Consider the following 21,329-nt stretch of genomic DNA (forward strand, 5'->3'; position numbering starts at 1 on the left):
TTTGCAGATGGGATCGGTAGATGCAAGTTAGACCACTTTCAATATCTACACACCAAAAACAATTTATCAAAGGTTGGAGTTGGTAATAATGATTCAAGTACTTATGGTCATTATCATCTACACAGTGCAGTTCGGTGTGTGTGTCAATTTGATAGGGACTCAAATGTTAACAGAGTTGGTATTTCAGTTGGACTGAGTTCTCTTGAGTTATTACCACCATCAATGTCTACAATCAGTTTACAAATGATTTTGTCATTGATATTAGTTATTTGGGTGCTGGTGCTACAGGAGTTGCTTGTACAAAGAAAGGATAGTATGCAGTTCTACCCCTGGGATCCAAGTGGACTATGATCATTTTTCTATGGGATTGCTTAGGGACAAGCAATCTTTGGGTGGGAGAATTGTAATGCCCCCATTTTTAGAAGGTTCTTGTAGTTGACTTGGTCAATTCATCATCGCGACCCTCATGAGTTGACAATGGGATTTGAGGGTCTCAATTGTGGGGTTATAGGCTTTCCAACAGTCTATGGTGTGTTTTGGCTCCTTTTGAAGGACTTATTATTTATAGCAAGTCAACTATTGGTTTTGATGAGCTTAGTTGAGTTAGAGGAGTTGAGTGATGCTCTCAGTTTTTAATTCGGGCTTTTGGTTTGGGCTCCAATTATCTTGGAGGGAGTGTCTAATTATAGTAAGTCACCACATCAAGTTCATTCATTACTTTTTTTCATCAAGATCACTTTGGTGTTGTCAAATTTTGGTTTTGATGCCTCTTTAATTGTTTTCAAAAGACAGGTGAATTATTATTATTCTTCATCTAAATATGTTGAGGTTGTTATTTTTGTTGGTGTTGTATGTTGGTCACCTCAGTATCATAGCTCATTGGAATCGGGTTGAAAAGTTTTAAATCGTGGGCACAAGAAATAATGGTTGTGTCAAAATATTATGTTATGGTGGAAAAGGTCATTTTTGGGAGCACACAACAATTAATAAATCATATTATAATGGCACTTTATGATATTTTAATTTTGCGTTGAGGAAGCTTCTTAAGTCGAGTTCATTTGGGAAACTTGTGTCATTTGGATATTATAAATATGAGCCATTTTGATGAAAAAAGAATTCGATCATTTGATAATCTTATTTTGCTTTATCGTCTTTGTGACGTTTTCCTGAAGTTCTGATTTTTTGTGTCGTTGCTGAAGTATAAGGATTTGTGATCTAGAATAGAAGTATTGTAGATTTAATTCTAAGAATTATTCCGAGATTGCTTGGCAAATTCTCCAGAGGTATAAAATTTGTCATTTCTCCTACTATATTATAGTTCTGAGAATCATGGCGATTCATGCGCTTCACGTGATTCGGCGATTCCATTTAAGCCAAACGATTTTTTGTGAATTGGTGAATCAAATCAATGATAGAGGGTTTATGAAATAAGTTACTAAATTTCAAGGGTTTTTTTAATTTGCCAATTCATGGCCGACTCGATTCTAATTCATGGCCGATTCCGATCTGATTCCGATTCTTGTTACTTTGATATTAATTGTTGCTAAGGAGAAGTTTAATTTTCTCTTGCTGCTAGAGGTTGTTCTAAAATTTCTGGAGGGATTCACTAGAATTGTTATATCGAATTGTGTATTGGTTAATTTGGAGTTGGTTGAGCTCCCATTTATATAGGTTGTTGGGTGTTATATTCTATCTACACTTTGGGAGCAGCTTTCTCCATATCTACAGATGCATTTGTTTGTTGACAAATTCTTTTGCTACTGATAGTCTTCATTTTAGAGGGTTTCAAGGCATGTTTTAAGTGTAAGTTCATGGATTGTAACTTCTAATTTTTCTAGGTATTGTTGATTTAGATAATAGGGGATATTTTATCAACTAGTTGTTGGTATTTTGTGAAAATACTCAGTATCTAAATGATATTAAATTCTAGAATTTTAGCTATATATTCCTTATGTAATATCCAAATATTTGAGTTGAAATTATTATTGCAATATCTTCTATTTTGTTGCTATATTTGTTGTATCAAAACTTGCAAAACCTCAAAAAACAAAAAAAAGAAATCAATTCTTCAACATAGATTGTTTGAGAGCCAGCATGGCTCATTACATAAAAAGCACATAAGTGGGTAATTCCAACCCAAAAACACATGCAATTTCCAAAACATGTGTTTTCCTTCCCCAAAAACATGTATTTATTTCTTTATGAGGGGTTTTTTAATGTGTTTTTGCATATGGCGGGTTTTTGAAACTCCAAAACACATGCTTTTCAATTTAAATAACATGTCATTACTCATGCTAGTGTTAAATTGCGTAATAGTGGAGATTTTTATGCCAAAAGCATTTTGCAACCAAAAAGTGTCTTTACTTCATGATATGAGCCTTTTTTATCAAATAGCCTAAAGTGGCAATTTTTAAACAAAAACACATCTTTTTGGTTCTCAAAACTCCATTTTCTTGGGTGTTTTTCACCAAAAACGAGTTTCCCAGTCTTCAAATGCTCATTTCTTGATCTATATATTGTTTTTGCCTAAAACCACCAAAAGAACACATTGCGCTACTCAAAAAAAGAGTTTGTTGAGTGTTTTCTTCATTTTTCAACCCATCTAGTACACGTTTTTGCTCAAAAATGTCTTAGTTTTGAGCAATTTGCACTAAAAAAAATAGCAAGTGTTTAGATCAAAGTATGTTTGAAAGCATTTCCTATACTTCCTAGCTTACATTCAAGATCTTTAAATCTTTTGCTCTAACTTCCTACACTTAGCAAGCTACGAATTTTAACTCATCTCTTATGAAGAATGAGTCAAGATTCGAAGTCTATTTCAAAGAAATCTCTTTAATTGCATTTTCAAAATTTTCACTAGTGTTTAAAAAGACTTCTTCTCTTGCCTCTTGAGGAAAAGGTAAAATTCCTTGTTATTTTTCATAAGGTTTTTGTTGTATATATTTGTTGTCTTTTTTATGCAAGTCTCTTCATTTCCATTTTCAGATTTACACGTATATATGATGTGCTCTTATTTTCCGTCTACATTCTTCAAGTTGCATGTACAAGTACTTCATCTTGCCTGTATGTGTAGTCGGAATTAAAAATCTTGTTCTTATAAATAACTCTCACAAAGAAAGAACATTTACCATATGCTTTGCTTGCAAAAAATCCCCATCTCCATGCTCACACATGCTCCTTTCATATCTTGCATACTGCTGTCATGTATTTCGAAAACTCATAATGATAAATCCTTACATATGCATACAACTTTTTTTATGATGAAAATTCGAAGCCTCGTCATAAGCAAATATTTTTCCATTCATTTCCACACTTTTTCCATAAATATACCCTTGCTATCCGCATGTGCTTTTGTGTTTGAAAAAACCCATTTTTGCGTATTTTTAGCATATAAATGCATGTTTTTGAGTTAAGATCATCATTTGCATTCGCTATCCCAATAACTTCTAACCATACATTTCATGCAAAAGTCCCATATTCCATGCTTGAACGCTCACTACTTCATTATGGATCCTCCTCTTGAAGATATACTTACACTTCAGAATTTCCATGTCATAGTTGCTTGCACATCTACACTTGTTATCATAGAGGATATTATTCTAGGTAAAGGTAAATAAAGACAAAAAATGAAGTACCAGTATGATCAATATCATAAATCCATGCCTCCTTCACAAGTTTGCTCTTATTGTGAAGATGTCAAGGATACCAATATCTCACACTTGGATATCGAAAATTTCCTGAAAAGGGTAGATGAAGCATCCACATGCGATATGTTGTACATCAAACAAAGTTGCATTCATCTAGTGTCAACTTTCTCTTTGGCAGCCCATGAAGCTGAGTTCATATTTGCATGTGCCAAGAATCTTGATCTTCCATCAAAAACTATATGAGATCATGATGGTAACACCATTATCAGCTTGGATCCAGAGACCATTGACCAGATTTTTCAAGTTCCACCTACTCCAGTGGTAACTAACATCACCAAACAAAAGGCACTAGAAAGATGGAACGATGACATTTTTGAACGTTGTAGGTATGTAAATGCCAACAAGTTGATCAACAAGAGGCCAAACCTTGTTAGATGGCCAAAGGGTGTGTGTCGTTCTGATTTCAAGAAGGGGATCAATGATCTCATCACTTTGCTTAGTCGCATTGCCAGACTCAAGGAATCTAATTTCTTTGAGCCATGGATGTACAAGTACATCTCTCTCATTATCTGTACAAAGAAGAAGATATTTTGGGGAGATGATAAGTGATATGATATTGGAGCAGCTATCTCAACTGTCTTCTACCGATAGGTTCTACATGAATTCATACGTGGTATACATTGCCGCTGCCCTGGGATCTTTTTCAAGTCTTCCCACCAAGGGTGACCGTATGATAGTGCATGCATGGATGTACTATGATTAGCTCACACTGAGATCTAGTCGCACGCATTATAGGAGAGTACAAGATGCCTTCTTTCAGCATTATATGTGCTTGTTCGACAAGGAGCTTCCAAAGAAGAGGGTACAAAATGAAGCATGGACAAAGATAAATGAGTATGGTTGTCTCTTCCTCCAATTTCCCAACTTTACCTATATGAGAGTTGGGCATTTCAAAGATGAACCATATACTCTTCCAAGGTATCCCATCAATAGGAGCATTCTCATGTTGTTGGCAAGACATTTGATGGTAGTGCAATCATATAAATCTTCATTGCATAGGCCAGGCACTGGTATAATCCTCTAAGAATTGGTGGCTATTTACATGATAAAGTACCAAAAGCAAAGAATATGGAATTTGAACTTCAAAGAATCAGCTTCAGGAATTTCATGGCCCGTGCTTGCTTTGATTGGCGAGGAGTCAATGATAAAATCAAAAAATCATAGATTCATGATCATCGTCTTGAACATATTTGGGTTGATTTGTGCAAAGAACTTGATATCCGCAGATAGATTATTACCGATTAACCCTAATGCAGATTGTGGACTTCAACCTCGCAGTTTTCCCTGCAAGGGTTGAAGATGATATTGAAATCCAAGATCTAGAATATGTGGAGCAACATCTTCATAAGTGGCCCATTCCACCACTATCTTATTCATCCAAGGAAAACGTCTCTATTTGGGACCATCTTAAGCCTATTCTTGCCAAGACTAACATTTGGTTGAAGAAAAGGGAGTTGAAAGCTATCAAGGTGAAGTGGGGGAAAGAATTTAAACCAGCTGGTCCAATTGTCTAAGAGTTGAGATGGGGGAAAACAAGGATGGCACAGAATCTTTGGCAAAAACTATTCCAAAGCTCACCATCAAGGGTTACAAACGGAAGGGACGTGTTCTTGAGGTGAAGTCCACTAAACCTCAAAAGGTTCACATTTTCCTTAGCAATGACGAGCTTCCTCCTCCACCGAGGAAGTACTCACCAAAGAAATCTCCTCCTCCAGAAGCCGTGGTTGCAACCATCATTCGTGATTCTGCACCAGGCTCAAATGAGTCGATAGAGTCACCCTCACATGATGTTATGGATACTTTTCATTCTTAGCAAGCACCATTCCATGAGGATCCAACTCTAATCACACTGGCCAAGCCTATCTCTTTAGCTGCCCTTGCAATCCCAAAAATGGTACAATATCAGAGCTTTGAGAGCGCATTTGATGCATATACCATGTCTATCCTAAATGTAGTGGTTCCCTCCATGGTATTGATGGATACTTCATCAGCATAGCTTGAACAATTCATTGCAGAGGTCACACATAGTAGCCCAGCTCCAATGGTGATTATGTATGAGGCTCCTCCTATTGTAGCTACAGTTGCACAGATTGATCCTATGTCTACTCCAGTTACTACTACTATTGTGGTACTCTAGTATGGTTGCAAAGGCCAAGGTTCCAAAGACGAAAAAGGCCAAAGTGGTATCAATGATCATCGTGAGTGTTGATAACACCAAGTATGCCCGAAGTAGTTGAGCCCCTTGTTGAAAAGTTGGTCGAATTGATGCAGACCAGTGATTACAAGTTTACCACCATTGAACTTGGCAAATAATCTTGCTTCGCTTGTCAGCAAGATGCCTATGATGCTCTCGATAAGCTCACTCAGAAGGATTATAAGTTGTGGGAAAGGAAGAACAAGCTCAAGATGGAGAATGTCAGATTGCAGGATATCATTGAAAAGATGAAAGCTTCTTCTTTGACAGCTGAATCTTCATAGCATGCGGTACAAATTGCGAAGAAAGCCAAGGCCATGGACAACTAGTGTGATAGGTTGGTGATCCAGCGGATAGATGTGATCAGGGATGGCCTCAAGATACTTAGACATGGAAGAGAGATTTCAACAAGGTTGAGAGAACTTCTTAGTTCATTTCGTCAACAACTTAAGTCTCTTGCTCTGGACTTGAAACGTGTATAAGATCATGATTGAGGTTGACTTAGATGTTTTGCATGATTACAATATTTTCTCTTCAATAAAGATGTACTACAACACCTTGCATCTAATGGACAAGAAGGAAAAAGTGTTGCAAAGCCTAGTGGTCAAAGGTGAACCAGCAGTGAAATGTCTACAAGACCAAGAGCATATGATCTGCAATGGTTCTCAACAGTTGACATGTGTGATCACCACTAAAGATGGATAACTTGTTGATGAGGGAGTTCTCATAACAGAGTTTGAGGAAGTTATTGGCCTATAGCTTGGGGGAAGACTTCGATTTTGGAGGGATAAATACTTTCACAGGCTATAGATTCTCACTTCGTCTTCTCCAAGATAAGATAAAAGAGTGTAGCAAGGTTACTGGAAAATGCAAATGTCATCTGCAACTTATTTGTTGTTGCACAAAGCACAAGAGAGCCAGATACAACAATTCTACAAGAATCATTGCAGAAATTTGGAGAATTGATGGATAAATTGTGATGATCCTTCTAAGTGCTATAGGTTACTTCTTCTCTTCTTTCTCATGATTTTCAAAAGTAGGATAGTGTTGACAGATTGCATGTAGAAGCAACTGAACTTCGTAAATACATGAAACATACACCTATATACATACTTCATGTAGTCAAGTTGCAACAGCATTAGGCATGCAACTTAGAATAAGTCAAAGTTAGTTAGGAGAGGGCGTATTGCAAATATTCATCTTTTGCTTTATACAAGAAGGCTATGCTTGTAACTTGAAAACTTTGTGTTTCTAGATACAAATCTTTGAATTGAATAAAGAAGCAAGTTTTCCCAATATTTGTGTTGTGAGGCTTGGAATTGATCGTTGTTTTCATATGTTGCATAGATCAATTTATCTTTGTTCCATTATAATCATCTTTGTGAAGCATTTGAGCATTTGGTTTTGGTTCTTGAAGACTTTGAGCTTCTGGAAATGAGATTCCTATAGTTTAGTAGTGGTTGCAAGTACTAAGGGTAAAGACTCTATGCTTTAATTCCTAGTATATCATTTTAAATTGGATAGTTGGCAAGAGACTTTGTGCCTTGTTAGCTATTCGTCTTTTATCCAAAAGGGATTGATCGTTATAAGCTTTGGGTTCTTATTATCAATCACACAATTTAAATTTCAACTATTGTCTTAAAGTTGTTTCTTATATCAAATACTAAGCCACCGGTATTATCATGGTAGTAGATTCCTTTTGTTAAATTTGCAAGTAGTAGTTGTTACCATAAAATCATTCCTGAAAAAAAAGAATTTGATTCAAAGAACTGCCCATTTGTCAATTTTAGTCAGGTTTATGTTGTAGCCACCTATGGTAAGAAGGGAGTCTCCCCTATTGCTGAGAGGAGAGATTTATCTTACTACATTGTTGCCTAAAGTTTCCATTTTGTAAGTTGTAGTCTTAGTAACTGACAAAAATTTTACCTAACATATTGTCACCAAATCAAAACACAAACTCAAGCCAAGTAAATTATGTTGGAACAATAGAATAGTCTCCGATAACTTTCCCCATACTGGAAACATCATGAAACGCCTTCAGAAGGACAACAAATTTCAGAAAACATTTCTGGCAAATTAGGAAATGTTTCCAACAGATTCGAGTTATTTTCTAGGAGTTTCCATGAATTTCTTGCACTGGAGTTCAGCTTTTCAAAATATTCCTTAATTTTCCAATAACATTCTATTAATCATCATCCCTTATTGATTCCCTATGGCATTTGAAGTTTAATCCAAAATTTCCACAGTCTGCTTTAGTGGTTAGCCTGCTTCTGATGGCTTCAATTCAAAGTTTTAAAATACCAGTTTCAGTTATCAGTGTATCTTCCCATACAACATTTACAAAACTACCTCAAGACAATTTAGTGTATTTGCCACTGCTGATTTAGAGTGTATTAGAATTTAACTTTTCACCAAATCTATGCAATTTATGGCTTGACATTTTTAAGCGAACTGGAAAGTTTTAAGAATTACTTCCCAGTAGTGCAACTGAGTTTAAACACGTGGGATATTAAATCACCTCCCATATAAGTAAGTTAATCACAATATGCCAGAAAAAAGAGGTAAGTTAATCACAATATGCCAGAAAAAAGTGAAAAGACAGCAGCATGAATGAAAATGTAGAGGTCAATAAGTTACACAAATTCAAAGTGTTAAGCATACCAAGGGCTCAGCACCATCTTCATACTTGTCAGGAATTATTTTGTGGTAGGCTAGATGGTGCCATAACATTTGATATTCCTGCGCATTGGTAATGCCAGTGGTAGTGTTCTTCACAAGAGTATTCCAATCAATCTTCACACTGGCACATTTGGCAACTTCTTGTAAGAGGGCTAGCACTGTTGTAGCATTATACCTGTATACAATCATAAAGTAGGCTGATGTTGGTTTAATGCAAGAAAAAAGTATGCATGAAACAGCAAATCCTGAAATGTGCACGATAGGCAGTAAAGCCAAAGAAAAAGCTCAACAAAAATTAGAACATATCAATGAAAAAATTGAAGAATAATATTTTCTATTTGGAGAGGAAAAGATGGATATGTTTGGGACCTTGTGAAACAGAAGTAGTAGAGATAATGGGATTTTTAATGTTATAACTTATATGTGCTTATGAAATCAATTAAATTACACTATCTGTTGAACTCAAGGGATGAATTTTTGTGCTGCCCCATTATTGATGCTCTTATTCCAAGATTACAAACAGCCCAAACAAGCGTGAACATTCCAATTCTATTCAATTTATTTAAGCTCTTATTCCAAAAAATTTATGCTAATTGTGCTCATGGATTCATATAACACTGACTGTGGAACTCATAAGCAATAAATTTTCCTGCAACACTATTCATAGTCATACTCTTATTCCAGATTTTGGACAACACAGATTATAAAGAATATTCCAAGTACCCGAATAATGATGTGTGTATGAAAACAGATACATCAAACACACACACACGCATAGCTGAACTTTGAGCAGGGCTCTAGCTTATATCATTGTACTCCATGATTGATAGTTTTAAGTCAGATTTTGGAACCCAAACCAGAAGCAACAACAGCTTTTCCAGAATATAGATATATGTAAGTACATACAAATCCCCAATTTATGCCTGTTTGTATATGCAAGTGCACAGAGTGTGCATGTAAATTCGCATGTACAAATGTATGCTATCACAAGGTTTGAGTAAAAGGAACTGGGATTAAATTTGCACTAAATAAACTTTATTTTGTTATTGATATAAGTAAATATGGACACGCACACATATATACCTATACATATATTTATGTGTGGGTGTGTGTCCATGTGTATGCTATGTCAAAATGTTCAAGTCAAAAAAAAACATGATTAAATTTGCCTTAAATAAATTTAACTTTTTTAATGAAATAAATAATATCCACAAAATTAACAAAATTATTTTTACGTAGTTAAATAATTAAGTTCGTTTAAGTCATAGTTCCTATACTCAGACACAGCAAGGCTTGTTAAGGATTGAGGATCTGATTATTAAACCTTTTTTTATATATGCTTGATTTGATATATCAATCTCATAAAACCTTCTTGATAATATTACTGATTTATTTGTCTTCCAGATTTGTACAATTAAAACTGCTGCAACCTGTAAGTATATTTTATATTTATGAAATATAAAATGCTCACTTATGAAATGGACCCCTGCAACTTGTAATAATACTGCTGTAAGTTATATATTTTCCAAGTGCAGATCTGAATGTATATATAAGATTAGAAGAGTCATATCCCTACATGAGATATGTTCGTCCCTATCAATGATGCGATTCAAAACAAGTGACAAACACCATTTTATTAGTGTCGATATCCTTGATTAATAACTGTCAACCAAAACAGGAATTACAGTCTACGATACTTGTGTTATGAAGTTTGTAATTATAATCATCAATCTCAATAATCGATGGCAGCAATTGATATGTAATCAGTTAAATCAGATTAACAATAATATAGTGTTAATCAATAACCTTGCATTAATTAATAATTATTAGATGTCAATAACATTATTGTGTGTGTGGGTGTGTATGTGTGTGTGACTCATCTAATAATTATTAATTAGAGGTTAGAACGTCTGCAGTTTTCTCATCCATGCTAATACATCTCAGTTGTATGACATTTCTTTCCATCATATCCCTGATATAATAATGGGATCTCAATATAATTTGATCTATTATGAAATACTGGATTCACTGAAAGTTTTATGCATAGTAACACGGGGACGCGTCCCCCCCCTTTTTGCCTGACGTCTCGGAGACTTCAACGCACCGGAGACTTGGGGACTCCGTCTCCCCGTCCCCAGCGGTGCCACTAGATTCCACCACCTCCACCGAGGATGGGGGACATCCTACTATTCACTATTTGCAAATTCAACTATTTATGTTTAATGTTCGATGTTCCAATTCAATGCAATGTTTCAAGTATTCACTCTTTTACATCTTTACATCCTATATTGCAATACATATTTTCATAACTAACATTTTTAAATACCATATGCATAGATATATACACCCCTCTTGTCCCCTACCGCCGTCCCCCCACCGTCCCCCCGCCGTCCCCAAATTAAGGCCCCTCTGTCCCCCTGTCCCGGAAACTTGTCCCCCCGTTTCGCCGTCCCCCCGTCCCCCAGGGTGGTGTAACTATGGTTTTATGTAACTCTGATAATCACAGTGTATAATAGTGAAGTCCATGGTTTGTCCAAACAATCCTCCAAGTAGTTTTCTCAACCATACTGCTTCTCAAGCTCCCATGGATGTTGCAATGTACTCAGCTTCCGTAGAACTATGTGCAACTAAAGTTTGCTTTCTGCTGAACTAGGATGTCATGGCAGATCCTAAGCTGAAAAAGCACCTTGAGGTACTTCTCAATCAACAACACTCCCAGCCCAATTTGAGTCGGAATATCCATGTAGACTATCTACATTATCAAATTTTAATCCTAGTCCAATAGTTCCACGTAGATACCTCATGATATGTTTCGCTGCTACAAGATGTATTTTCCTAGGTTCACAAATGAACTGACTGAGGGCATTTGTAGCATAACAAATGTCTGGCCTAGCATTCACCAAATACATCAAGGATCTGATTATCTGTCAATAGAGAGTAGGATCGGTTAATTCTGACTCAGAGGCTACATCTTTTAGTTTATGTAGATTAGTTTCCATGGGTGTAGAGATAGGTTTGTTATCCATCATTCCAAATCTCTTTAGAATATCAATATTGTATTTACCTTGATTTAGAATGATACAATTTTCTTCTTCCCATACTTCTAATCCCAGGAAGTAATGCAGGAGGCCTAGGTCCTTCATATCAAATTCAAAAGAAAGATCTTGTTTGCATTTCATAATATGAGATGATCTTCACCTGTGATTAGTAATTTATTAATATAAAGAACTAGGATTAACATATCACCATTTGTTAACTTGTAATAGGGATTAGGATCTACTCTATTCTTGGAGAATCCCAACTTTGTGAGGTTACTGTCTATTCCTTCATACTTTGTTCTTGGACCATAATTGGAGAATCCCACCTTAATTTATCCCTTATACAGTGATGGCAATTATGGTCCTTACAGAAGTGTACCTAGCAACTATAGAAAATGTTTCTTCGTAATCATTTTTTCATTTGGGAGAAACCTCTAGCAACAAATCTGACTTTGTTTTTAAATAATTCCATTTGCTTCATGTTTAAATTTATATAGCCATCTAAGATGAGACATCTGATTTTCCCTTAGGCCTAAGCACAATCTCACAAATATCATTCTTTAGAATGGACTGATATTGTCACAACATTTGGAGGCTCGGACTTAATAAGTTCACTCATAAGAGCAACTAATTTAGTAACCTCTTGGTTTCTTGTTTTCTCTAAACATGCCCTTAGGTCAAGCAAAGTTTTTTGCTTCTTCAATTATTTTCCTTGCCCAAAGTGGCTTTTTTCCTATTATTAGCAGGTTCAGGAGGTTCAAGAGTAGAATTCATAGGTTCATTATTTTCTACAAGTATCTCCCTCTTAAGTTTAATTCCAGGATCCTCTAACATGACTTGAGAAGACTCATCATCTATCTCAATAATGATTTTAGATGTTTTGAATGAGATGTCTTCTTCAAAAGTTACATCTCCACTAAGTTCAATTATTTTCTGACTAGTAACATATACCTTGTAAGCTTTGGATGATTCACTATATCCATCAAATATCCCTTTCTTTACTGATGGCTCTAGTTTGGATCTATTTTCTTTAGGAATATGAATATAAATTAGACACCCAAATATTCTTAAGTCATGCTTGTTTCCAATAAAAACTTCTTCGTGAGTGATACTGTCAAGACTAAAGTGACGACATCTATTTCATATGTAAAGTGCAGTGTTAGAGGCTTCTACCCAAAAAGACGCATGAAGGTTTTGATCATGCACATAGCTTTAGCAGCTTTTACTATGGTCATGTCCTTCCTATCTGCTACCACATTTTGTTGAGGATTATATGGAATACTGTACACCCTCTTAATCCCAATAGTATTACAAAATTCTTTAAAGTTTTCAGAGATATGCTCTCCCCCGTATCTAGCCTTAGAGTTTTGATCCTTTTCCCAGTCATATTTTCAACTAAGGCTTTAAATTCTTTGAATTTTGCTAGTACTTCAAGCTTTTTAAGTTTTAGAAAATAAATTCAAGTCTTCCTAGAATAGTCATCAACAAAAAAACATAGTACAAAAATCCACCTAAGGAGGGTACTGTAATTGTAATGTCCCGAGTTAATCAGGTTGAATTATTAATGACAACTATTTAAACTTTCCTCACTTTCTTTATCAAATTTTTGGTTCTTGAACATCGCGATAGAGATTGTGACAAATCTGCATTGCTCTTTGAGGTTGAAACAATTACATTTGTACATAATATGATAAGGATCATAATATACTTGCAATTTTATTATGTAACTGTTAAAGCAGATGAATTCTCCTATTTCTGTAATTAACACTTTCTCATTTTCTTTGGACTTTATCCTCTAAACTCCTTTCATATTTAGAAAAATCTGTAAGCATTCAATTCCAATCTTCTGTTGTTTTCTTGAGAATGGTATTGGTTCACGTTATATATCTTGCAATTTGAAAAGTTGTATTGTTTGGGTGTTAAAAGTAATCTCTCTAAATAAATTGACTTTTATTCCAAATCACACCTCTCTAAAATTATTTGTTATTTGTTTTGGCTTTAATATCTTTTATTTACAATCACTGAACAGATATTGATTCCCTGTTTGATTTTCTAACTTAGTAACTCTTTCCTGCGTGCCTTCATGCTCAGAATATTCAATCAAGTCTTCGATTGGGTTGCAGTTTATATCAAATCTTATACACTGCTTGTGTGTTCTATGACCACGATCTTCCTGTTTGGTTTGTTTATGCCTTAATGCCTCAGGCTTGTTCTTTCCTACCGCTGTCATAGGTGATCTTCTGATATGAGTTCTAATGTCGACCCCTATGTAAGAATGAATTTCCGAGTTATATTCAGCCAATGTAGAAGGTGTACTGATTCGTAGGAAGTTAATAGTGATCAAATTATTAATATATAAATCTTTAGATATGTGCGCTGGAACTGACTGCGATGATAATATTTGTTTGGCACCTTTTTTCCAGTGATGTCTTTCAACACATATCCTCCACTTCCCAATCTTATTAACTGCCTGATGTTTCTTTTCAACCTCCCGAAATATCCCCAATGACTGAACAATCCAATCAGTTTTCATGCGGTTGGTGTACGTTAATCCTTTCTAATTGTTAATACTTGGAGATTTCCAGCCAAATACTTAGCATGTACTGAGTTTGACATTTCTATCTGCTAGAGTAAGAAAAATTAATTCTATGAATGCCATCCAGTCCTTTCCTTTATATCTTCCACACCAAAATACTTATATTTTGCTGCCGCTTTCCAAATGAGGCTATTATATTTGTTACATCCCAAATTTTGCCCTAATTTTTAATTTGATCATAACTTTTAGTTTAACGAATTATTTATTTTCATGATCATGTGAAATGAGTTAGTTATTTATATACGTTGTACCAACTGTTAACGAATTGTTTCTTTTCATGATCATGTGAAATTAGTTATTTATATACATTGTACCAACTGTTAATGAATTATTTCTTTTCATGATCATGTGAAATGAGTTAGTTACTTATATGCGTTGTACCAACTGTTAACAAATTATTTCTTTTCATGATCATGTGAAATGAGTTAGTTATTTATATACGTTGATGAAATGACCAGTAACCTATAACTGTTATTAGATGGTTAGCAATTAATTGATTTGAATTAACGATCAATATATTTTGTTTTGAATTACCATGGAATTAATGTTTTGGCGAGAATGTTTTACATGGGTGATTGTAGGAGAAGACTGAAGAGAGGGGAAGCATTGCTAAACGGGATCATCGGAATGGGATGTTCATTGGTTCAGTCATCAGGATCGACAGGTATGACCTAAGACTTCCTTCGAAAGGATACGAAGACTTGTCCACAGGTTACATTATGGGACCACATGAGCTATTAAGGAAGGGATATAATAAAAACATAAAATAATCTAAACTAAAATATAAATCATACTTTTAGAGATGGTTTATTAAATTTTATCTTATCATTATAATAAACACTTAAATATGAACACATAAATATAAAAATGAAATGGCACCAATAAATTATAACAATATAATCTAATGATGTCACCTCATCAATAAACTCATGTGAACGTATATAAGAACGTATTATAATAATAAAATAAAATTTATAACTCTTCAACTCCTTACTTCTTTTCCCTCCTTATTTCTCCTCTTTTTCAAATCGAATTAATATTTGAATTCGATTGGTTATCTTGGAAACCGATAGAAGCCGAGGAGTCTCGGCTAAGTCTTTAAAAGAGCGGTAAGCCAACCAAGCTATTCATTCCTTTCTCGTTGGTCACGTCTCTCCTCTAAGCCGCGTCAATCCTTTTAAGCTGTGTTACCCATTCCCAGCCGAGCCAATTAAGTTATGTTTGCTAAGTCGGTAAAACACAAATTATTCCTTATTTTCATCAAGAGATCAAGCTAGCGCTGAAAGGAATTGTGCTACAGGAGCATTGGCCAAGGACGGGAGGAGCCACATCCCGACTAACATCCGGCCAAAACGCAGGTCATGGTTTAATTGCTTTGCATTCCATATTATTATTCCATCTCCCATGAATATAGGACCGAGTGCAGTCGGCTTTTACAATGCGAAGTGTATGAAAGAAAACGATTATTGTCTTCCTTGCTGGAGTAAAACCGCTCATATATCACTAGGATTGTGAATGGAACATTTCATGTAATTGAATATCATAATTCTATCCTCCTTAGATAGCAAACCGAATGCACCAACATACTTTTACTTTGCCAATAGTCTTTTGCAAATCCTTTGAATTTATTGAGATCATTTAGTTCTATCTCTGTAAATTCGTAACATCTTTATGAAATCAAATTGTAACTGTAAAGAGTATTGAAATCAGTTTCAATAAACATGATGTCATAATGAACAGAATACTTATGGATTCAGAACCCCAAGGAATTCACCGGCAAGAAGCCATGAAATGAAGAGGTGTATCAATAATACCAGAATGCTATAATCTCACAAACACTGAGGAATTCACCAGCAAGAAGCCATGAAATGGTGAAGAGGTGCATCAATAATATCAAAATGCTATAATCTCACAACACCGAGGAACTCACCAGCAAGAAGCCATGGAATGGTGAAAAGGTGTAACTAATAACAAAATGATTATTATCTTTAAGACAACTAGGATTCACCTGGCATAGAGGCCATAGAATGGTGAAGAGGTGGAATTTAACCTGCAAGAAACAATAATGTAATTAGATTTGAATAATGATTAATTAATAGCTCATGTAAGTCCCAATAATGGAATTTGTTGTCAAGTCGAGTGGTGGAGATCGGGTTCATGAACCCAAATGAAATCCTTGGCCAAGGTAGTTTTAGGCATATGTGTCAATCTTGAGATCATTTGTTTATCCGTAGATGTCAGTTATATAGGTATAAGTGATGGGGTACTCAAACCACCCAATAGCTCGGATGGTTGGACTGAAGAACATCCCAAGCCCGATCTCAAGGTAGGGAGGGTCATTCTAATAAATTAGGATGTGTGGGTATAAGTATGGTCCGAGGTTGGGAGGTTAAGCCTATGTCAATGCTTCTCCTCTCACCAAAGCCAAAGCTTGAACAACAAGATGAAGGGATTATTTTGTTATTACTGTATATTTCTTTTACACTTTTACTTTTAACCCTTAGAAGAATAAGTAGATAGTTTAGCTTTCTATATAGCATAAATATTGACATTTACTTTGACTAATATTTTCAGTTGATATAATTCAATTAAGAAAGTTAGTCGTTACTTTATTATCAGCTGAATATGAATTACAGTTACTTTTGTTCAGTTAATGGAAGACATTGTCGTGTGAAATGGAATCAGTTACTTGTTAAATTAGAGTATTAGAAGATTTAAATTGGTTATGAAAATTCGTTTGTTACAATATTCAATTGATTTTGTTTTTATTCGATGCTCTTCCCACTCTACGTATTCTCTGTCTATTGTCCTTGGATTAATTAATATAAATGATTGGGCTTTTCTATATCAATCTACCTATACTTATCCATTTGCCAGAATATCTCCCACACAAAAATTATAATTTTTTGTTTCTCTTATTGTTTACTCTGTCGTACGAACCACCTTAATAAATTTGTAGGGATATGGTCCAATCAAAGAACCAAAAATCGGAATCAAATCAGAATTGGCAAGGCTTACTCGAATCATGAATCGCTTGAATCGCCACTATGAATCAGCAAAGTGAAAAAACCCTTGAAATTTAAAGATTTTAACAATTTAAAACTCGTTTCGTGCACCCTTTACTAAATATAACTAAAAAACACTATAACATCATCAAATAGAAGTTAACATACATAAACAAGAAACCTAATTGATAAATCCATCACATGCGTAAAATGTAAATTGTAGCTTAAGTAAATAAAAATCATAGGATCATAATGAGTCATGACATAGATATATAGATTATAGAATTATAAATGTTGTCAATATTTATAAATTTTCATAACATTGTGAAAGATTTTATAAATATCTCCAAGTTAACATTAATCTCTTACTTGTAAATATATTCGATTTTAAAAAAATTTATAAAAATCAAATTTCTTTTACCTTTTAAAACATATATGAAAGTATAAATGAGGAACAAGAATGTTTTTCATCATTTTTAATCTCCTAAATAAATAAAATGATAAAGAATAAAATAATATATATTAAAACATTACTCGCCATTTTTACTTAACATTTTGCAATTTCCAGCATCCTCCAATCTTACCCTTGCAATTTCCCATATTCGCAAGCTCTCAATATTAGGCTTCCTGATGTTGCAATTTTAAGTTAAAAATTAGGGTTTTCTGAGAAAAATGAAGCTCCTGTGGATGAATGTGCGTCAATGCTACCATAAGAAAATGCAAGATTGATTTATGTTGAAACGAAATTGCATTTTGATATTCTTCATGAATCGACATAGCTTCTTTAGCTAAATCTGGTGCCTTCATAATATTACATAAATTTGATGGGAAATTATGCTTGTCATTTTAACTCAATTCTCTCATGAATTCAAACATGATATAGGACGAGATTCAATCATGCATCCATACTAAGTATTCGATGCAAATTCGTCGATGAGATTGTCCAGCTTTGGGAAATATTTGTCAACTAATGAAATCTCTATAATGAAATATTTGCCTATTTTTCGAGCCGATTTCAGGGGATTTTGGGCATTTTTTAGTGAATCACCATGAATCGTGATTTTGACGATGTCTGACCCAAAAATGGGCGAGTCAATTCACCAGCTCACCATGAACCGCTCATCCTTAATCAAATAGCCAAATCGCCTGAATCGCCTAAATCGCAGCGATTCACATTACTCTAGGTCCAATTATATCGATGTGTCTCTTTGTTATATCTTCCTATGATTGAAATTCATGCCACCCAACTGACTATAAAAAACTACAGATTGAACTCCTTAGATTGTTGACCAATTTCATTCCCATTCCATTCATCCTCATTCATTTTTTCCTCTAGCTAATATATTTGGAATGTTCAAACTCCTATGTAACATTCGATGCTCCTCCTATTCCTTGTTTAGCTGACATGGTCACATGACTGTATATCTCATCTTGCTCTCCTTTTCCTATGAGTATATCTTTATGTATGATTTCTGACTGTGTATGAATGTGCTGACTATGAAATGGAATGCTGATTATGTTCCTCATGCATCGCTGAGTTGGATTGTTTGGCTTTCTATTCTCCTTGACGGATGACTCATTATTGTCAACCGAACTTCCTTAATATTTCCAGCAATTGAATATAGGGAACAAAGGGTCTACGTATTGGCAATTTCTCGAATCTTATTTTCCCTCCATCCTATGTGTAATATGATAAACATTATGTGTGATATATCTATTACTAAGATGGTTGCAAATATTCATAGTCTTATTAATTGTCATTTTATTATATTAAAATATAATAATATTATAACATATAAATATGTATTTATTACATCTTGGTTATTAGTATCTCTATTCATATATATATTATAATATTTTTTTATTGATAGTATATTATTCTATTATAACTATATAATTGACATTATGAACCAAATGATTATTAATATAAATATAAAGTTTTCCCAAAAAAAAACACTATATAATTGACATATAGTTTATCATATTATGTAATTTATTTATTAAATAATTATTTGAAAACTAATATTCCTCTAGGGTATTATTAATATTTGTTTGACTTCATCAATACAAATATTATTACTATCATAATTATAAATTATTTGTTTGTTTGTTTAATCTTATATTAACTCTAGTATTATTAAAATTGATCTCGGAAATGGGGATATTACAGTCATCTATCCACATAAATCAGTGCGAATAAGTTCAACAACATTTTTAGATTTGTGTTCACTACAATGAAAGGTCCCTTTAGAATTCTTACCTAATGCACAACCCTTACATATTCCCTCATGTCCAAGGTCTAATTTAGGTAGTCATGTAACCAGTTTTTCTACGGAATGTAGGGAATAGAAGTGAAGATGCGCTAACCTTTTATGCCATATTTCATTTTAGTGGAAACATCATGGGTCAAGGCTTGGTTTTGAATATTGTAAAGTTTGTACAAACGTCCATCTCAAACTCCTATTGTATATGCATTCTTGATGTTGGAGTTCTTAGGCTAGGTACAAGCTTTCCCATCTAAGAAGGTGATATGATACCCTTTGTCTTCCAGGGCTCAGAGGGATACTAGATTTCTTTTGGTTCCTAGTACAAATAGCACTCCAATTAGTCGTAGGGAGACTCTGGATTTTAATTAAATTGTGTAGGTCCCAATTCCTTTCAGAGTGTGGGTGGAGTTATTGTTGTCACAAAAGCTTGCACCCTTGCCTAAAGTCTTTACCTAAAAGCAACCTTATGAAACATGGAAACAATCTCCAAGTTGCGGGACTTGAACTATGAGATTGAGTCTCCGGAGAAGTTCGGCTTCCTTAATATCAGGGTGCACCTAACTACTCTTTAAGAGAAAAAGGGAGAAGGAATGCATGAAAGAAAGCTACCTAATCTAATCTAAAGGGGGTGATACACTAAAATAGTTTGTTTAGTCATATCTCTACCTAATAATGCACTATTAATCAATATAACCTCAAAATACATTGATTCAACCTTTATCTTAATCCAACAGTTGCATACAAATTAGAAACCAAATGAAATATCACAAGGAAGGAACTTCACTCTATAACATTCAAAGGCAAGAGTAGATACTGTATGCAGATTGAAGAATCGAACAAAACATCAACAAAGGCAAGAAGATTTTGCACTAATGTTGATAGGAGAATGAGGTAAAACAGACGATTACATTCACTCATAGACAAAAGGAAATTACAATAGCAGAGTATAGAATATTGTTGTTACAGAATCAGAGAAGAAATGACTAACCCTAAGAAGGGTTACAAAATCTGCTTTTATAGTTCAAGCATAACTCAAATAACTTCTACCCTAAGGCAAAGCACAACAACTACATTTAAGATGCTAGAGAACAATCACTGCAGATCTAGGGGAAGAATCCGATCGTGGTACAAATCCAGATGCAAGAAAATCATATCTATTCATCGAACAGAACCCTGAGAAGACAGAAACAACGGCCATTAATGTTTCAACCGAGTAGATCGATAACCAGGCGATGAAGAGAATGTCCTTCGCATTTATCAAGCATGGAGAACAATGAAAGTGATTTGAGGTGATCGAAAAGATCCGATCCATCATTAAAGAGTTCCTTACTCCATGTTATCGACGTGCCAAATTGGGTAAATCAGCAAGTCAATTGGATTTGACCGCCTAATCCTACAATGTGGCCCAATACTATTTAAATATTCCGCTACCTTGTCTGGCTTTTAACTTCATGTTGACCTACCGACCTTACCCTAGTCACAACTTCACCATCTTTTTACCTTAATTAATTGTTTGCCTTGCGAAACCGCAAACTCATACTAACCGTTACCACTGTTTCGCAACTTGAAATCAATACAACATATAATGCTCACGACCTTTCAAGAATGAAACTAATTGCCACTACTTACTCACCACTCAGGCCCGCTGAGACAAATGTCCACCCGTCGTTATGTCGCTATGGATAATGGCCTCACATCTTTGGTTAGCAACATAACGACGACACTCGATCTACTTTCAATCTGACGGCCTTGAAGATGCATCGACCTTTGTCAGTACCTCGAGCAATCAAAACCCCGCCTTATGCCAACTCATTTTGACATCCCTTTTTTGCCTACGGCCCAC

The 21,329-nt window shown here is 34.7% G+C and overlaps 1 protein-coding gene across 2 annotated transcripts in view; it reads right to left on the reverse strand.

Moving 5' to 3' along the window:
- Positions 1-21,329, reverse strand: part of LOC149543822 (Homeodomain-like superfamily protein) — a 116,484-nt gene that overhangs the window by 55,274 nt on the left and 39,881 nt on the right. For both annotated transcript variants that reach the window (XM_089798509.1, XM_089798508.1), the window contains exon 2: positions 8,563-8,755. In XM_089798509.1, the coding sequence (XP_089654635.1) occupies positions 8,563-8,755 (193 nt within the window). The remainder of the gene's footprint in view (positions 1-8,562; positions 8,756-21,329) is intronic.

The sequence above is a fragment of the Cupressus sempervirens genome, chromosome 8, assembly GCF_028749045.1.
Source record: "Cupressus sempervirens isolate cs-2001-9-10 chromosome 8, ASM2874904v1, whole genome shotgun sequence".
Taxonomy (NCBI): Eukaryota; Viridiplantae; Streptophyta; class Pinopsida; order Cupressales; family Cupressaceae; genus Cupressus; species Cupressus sempervirens.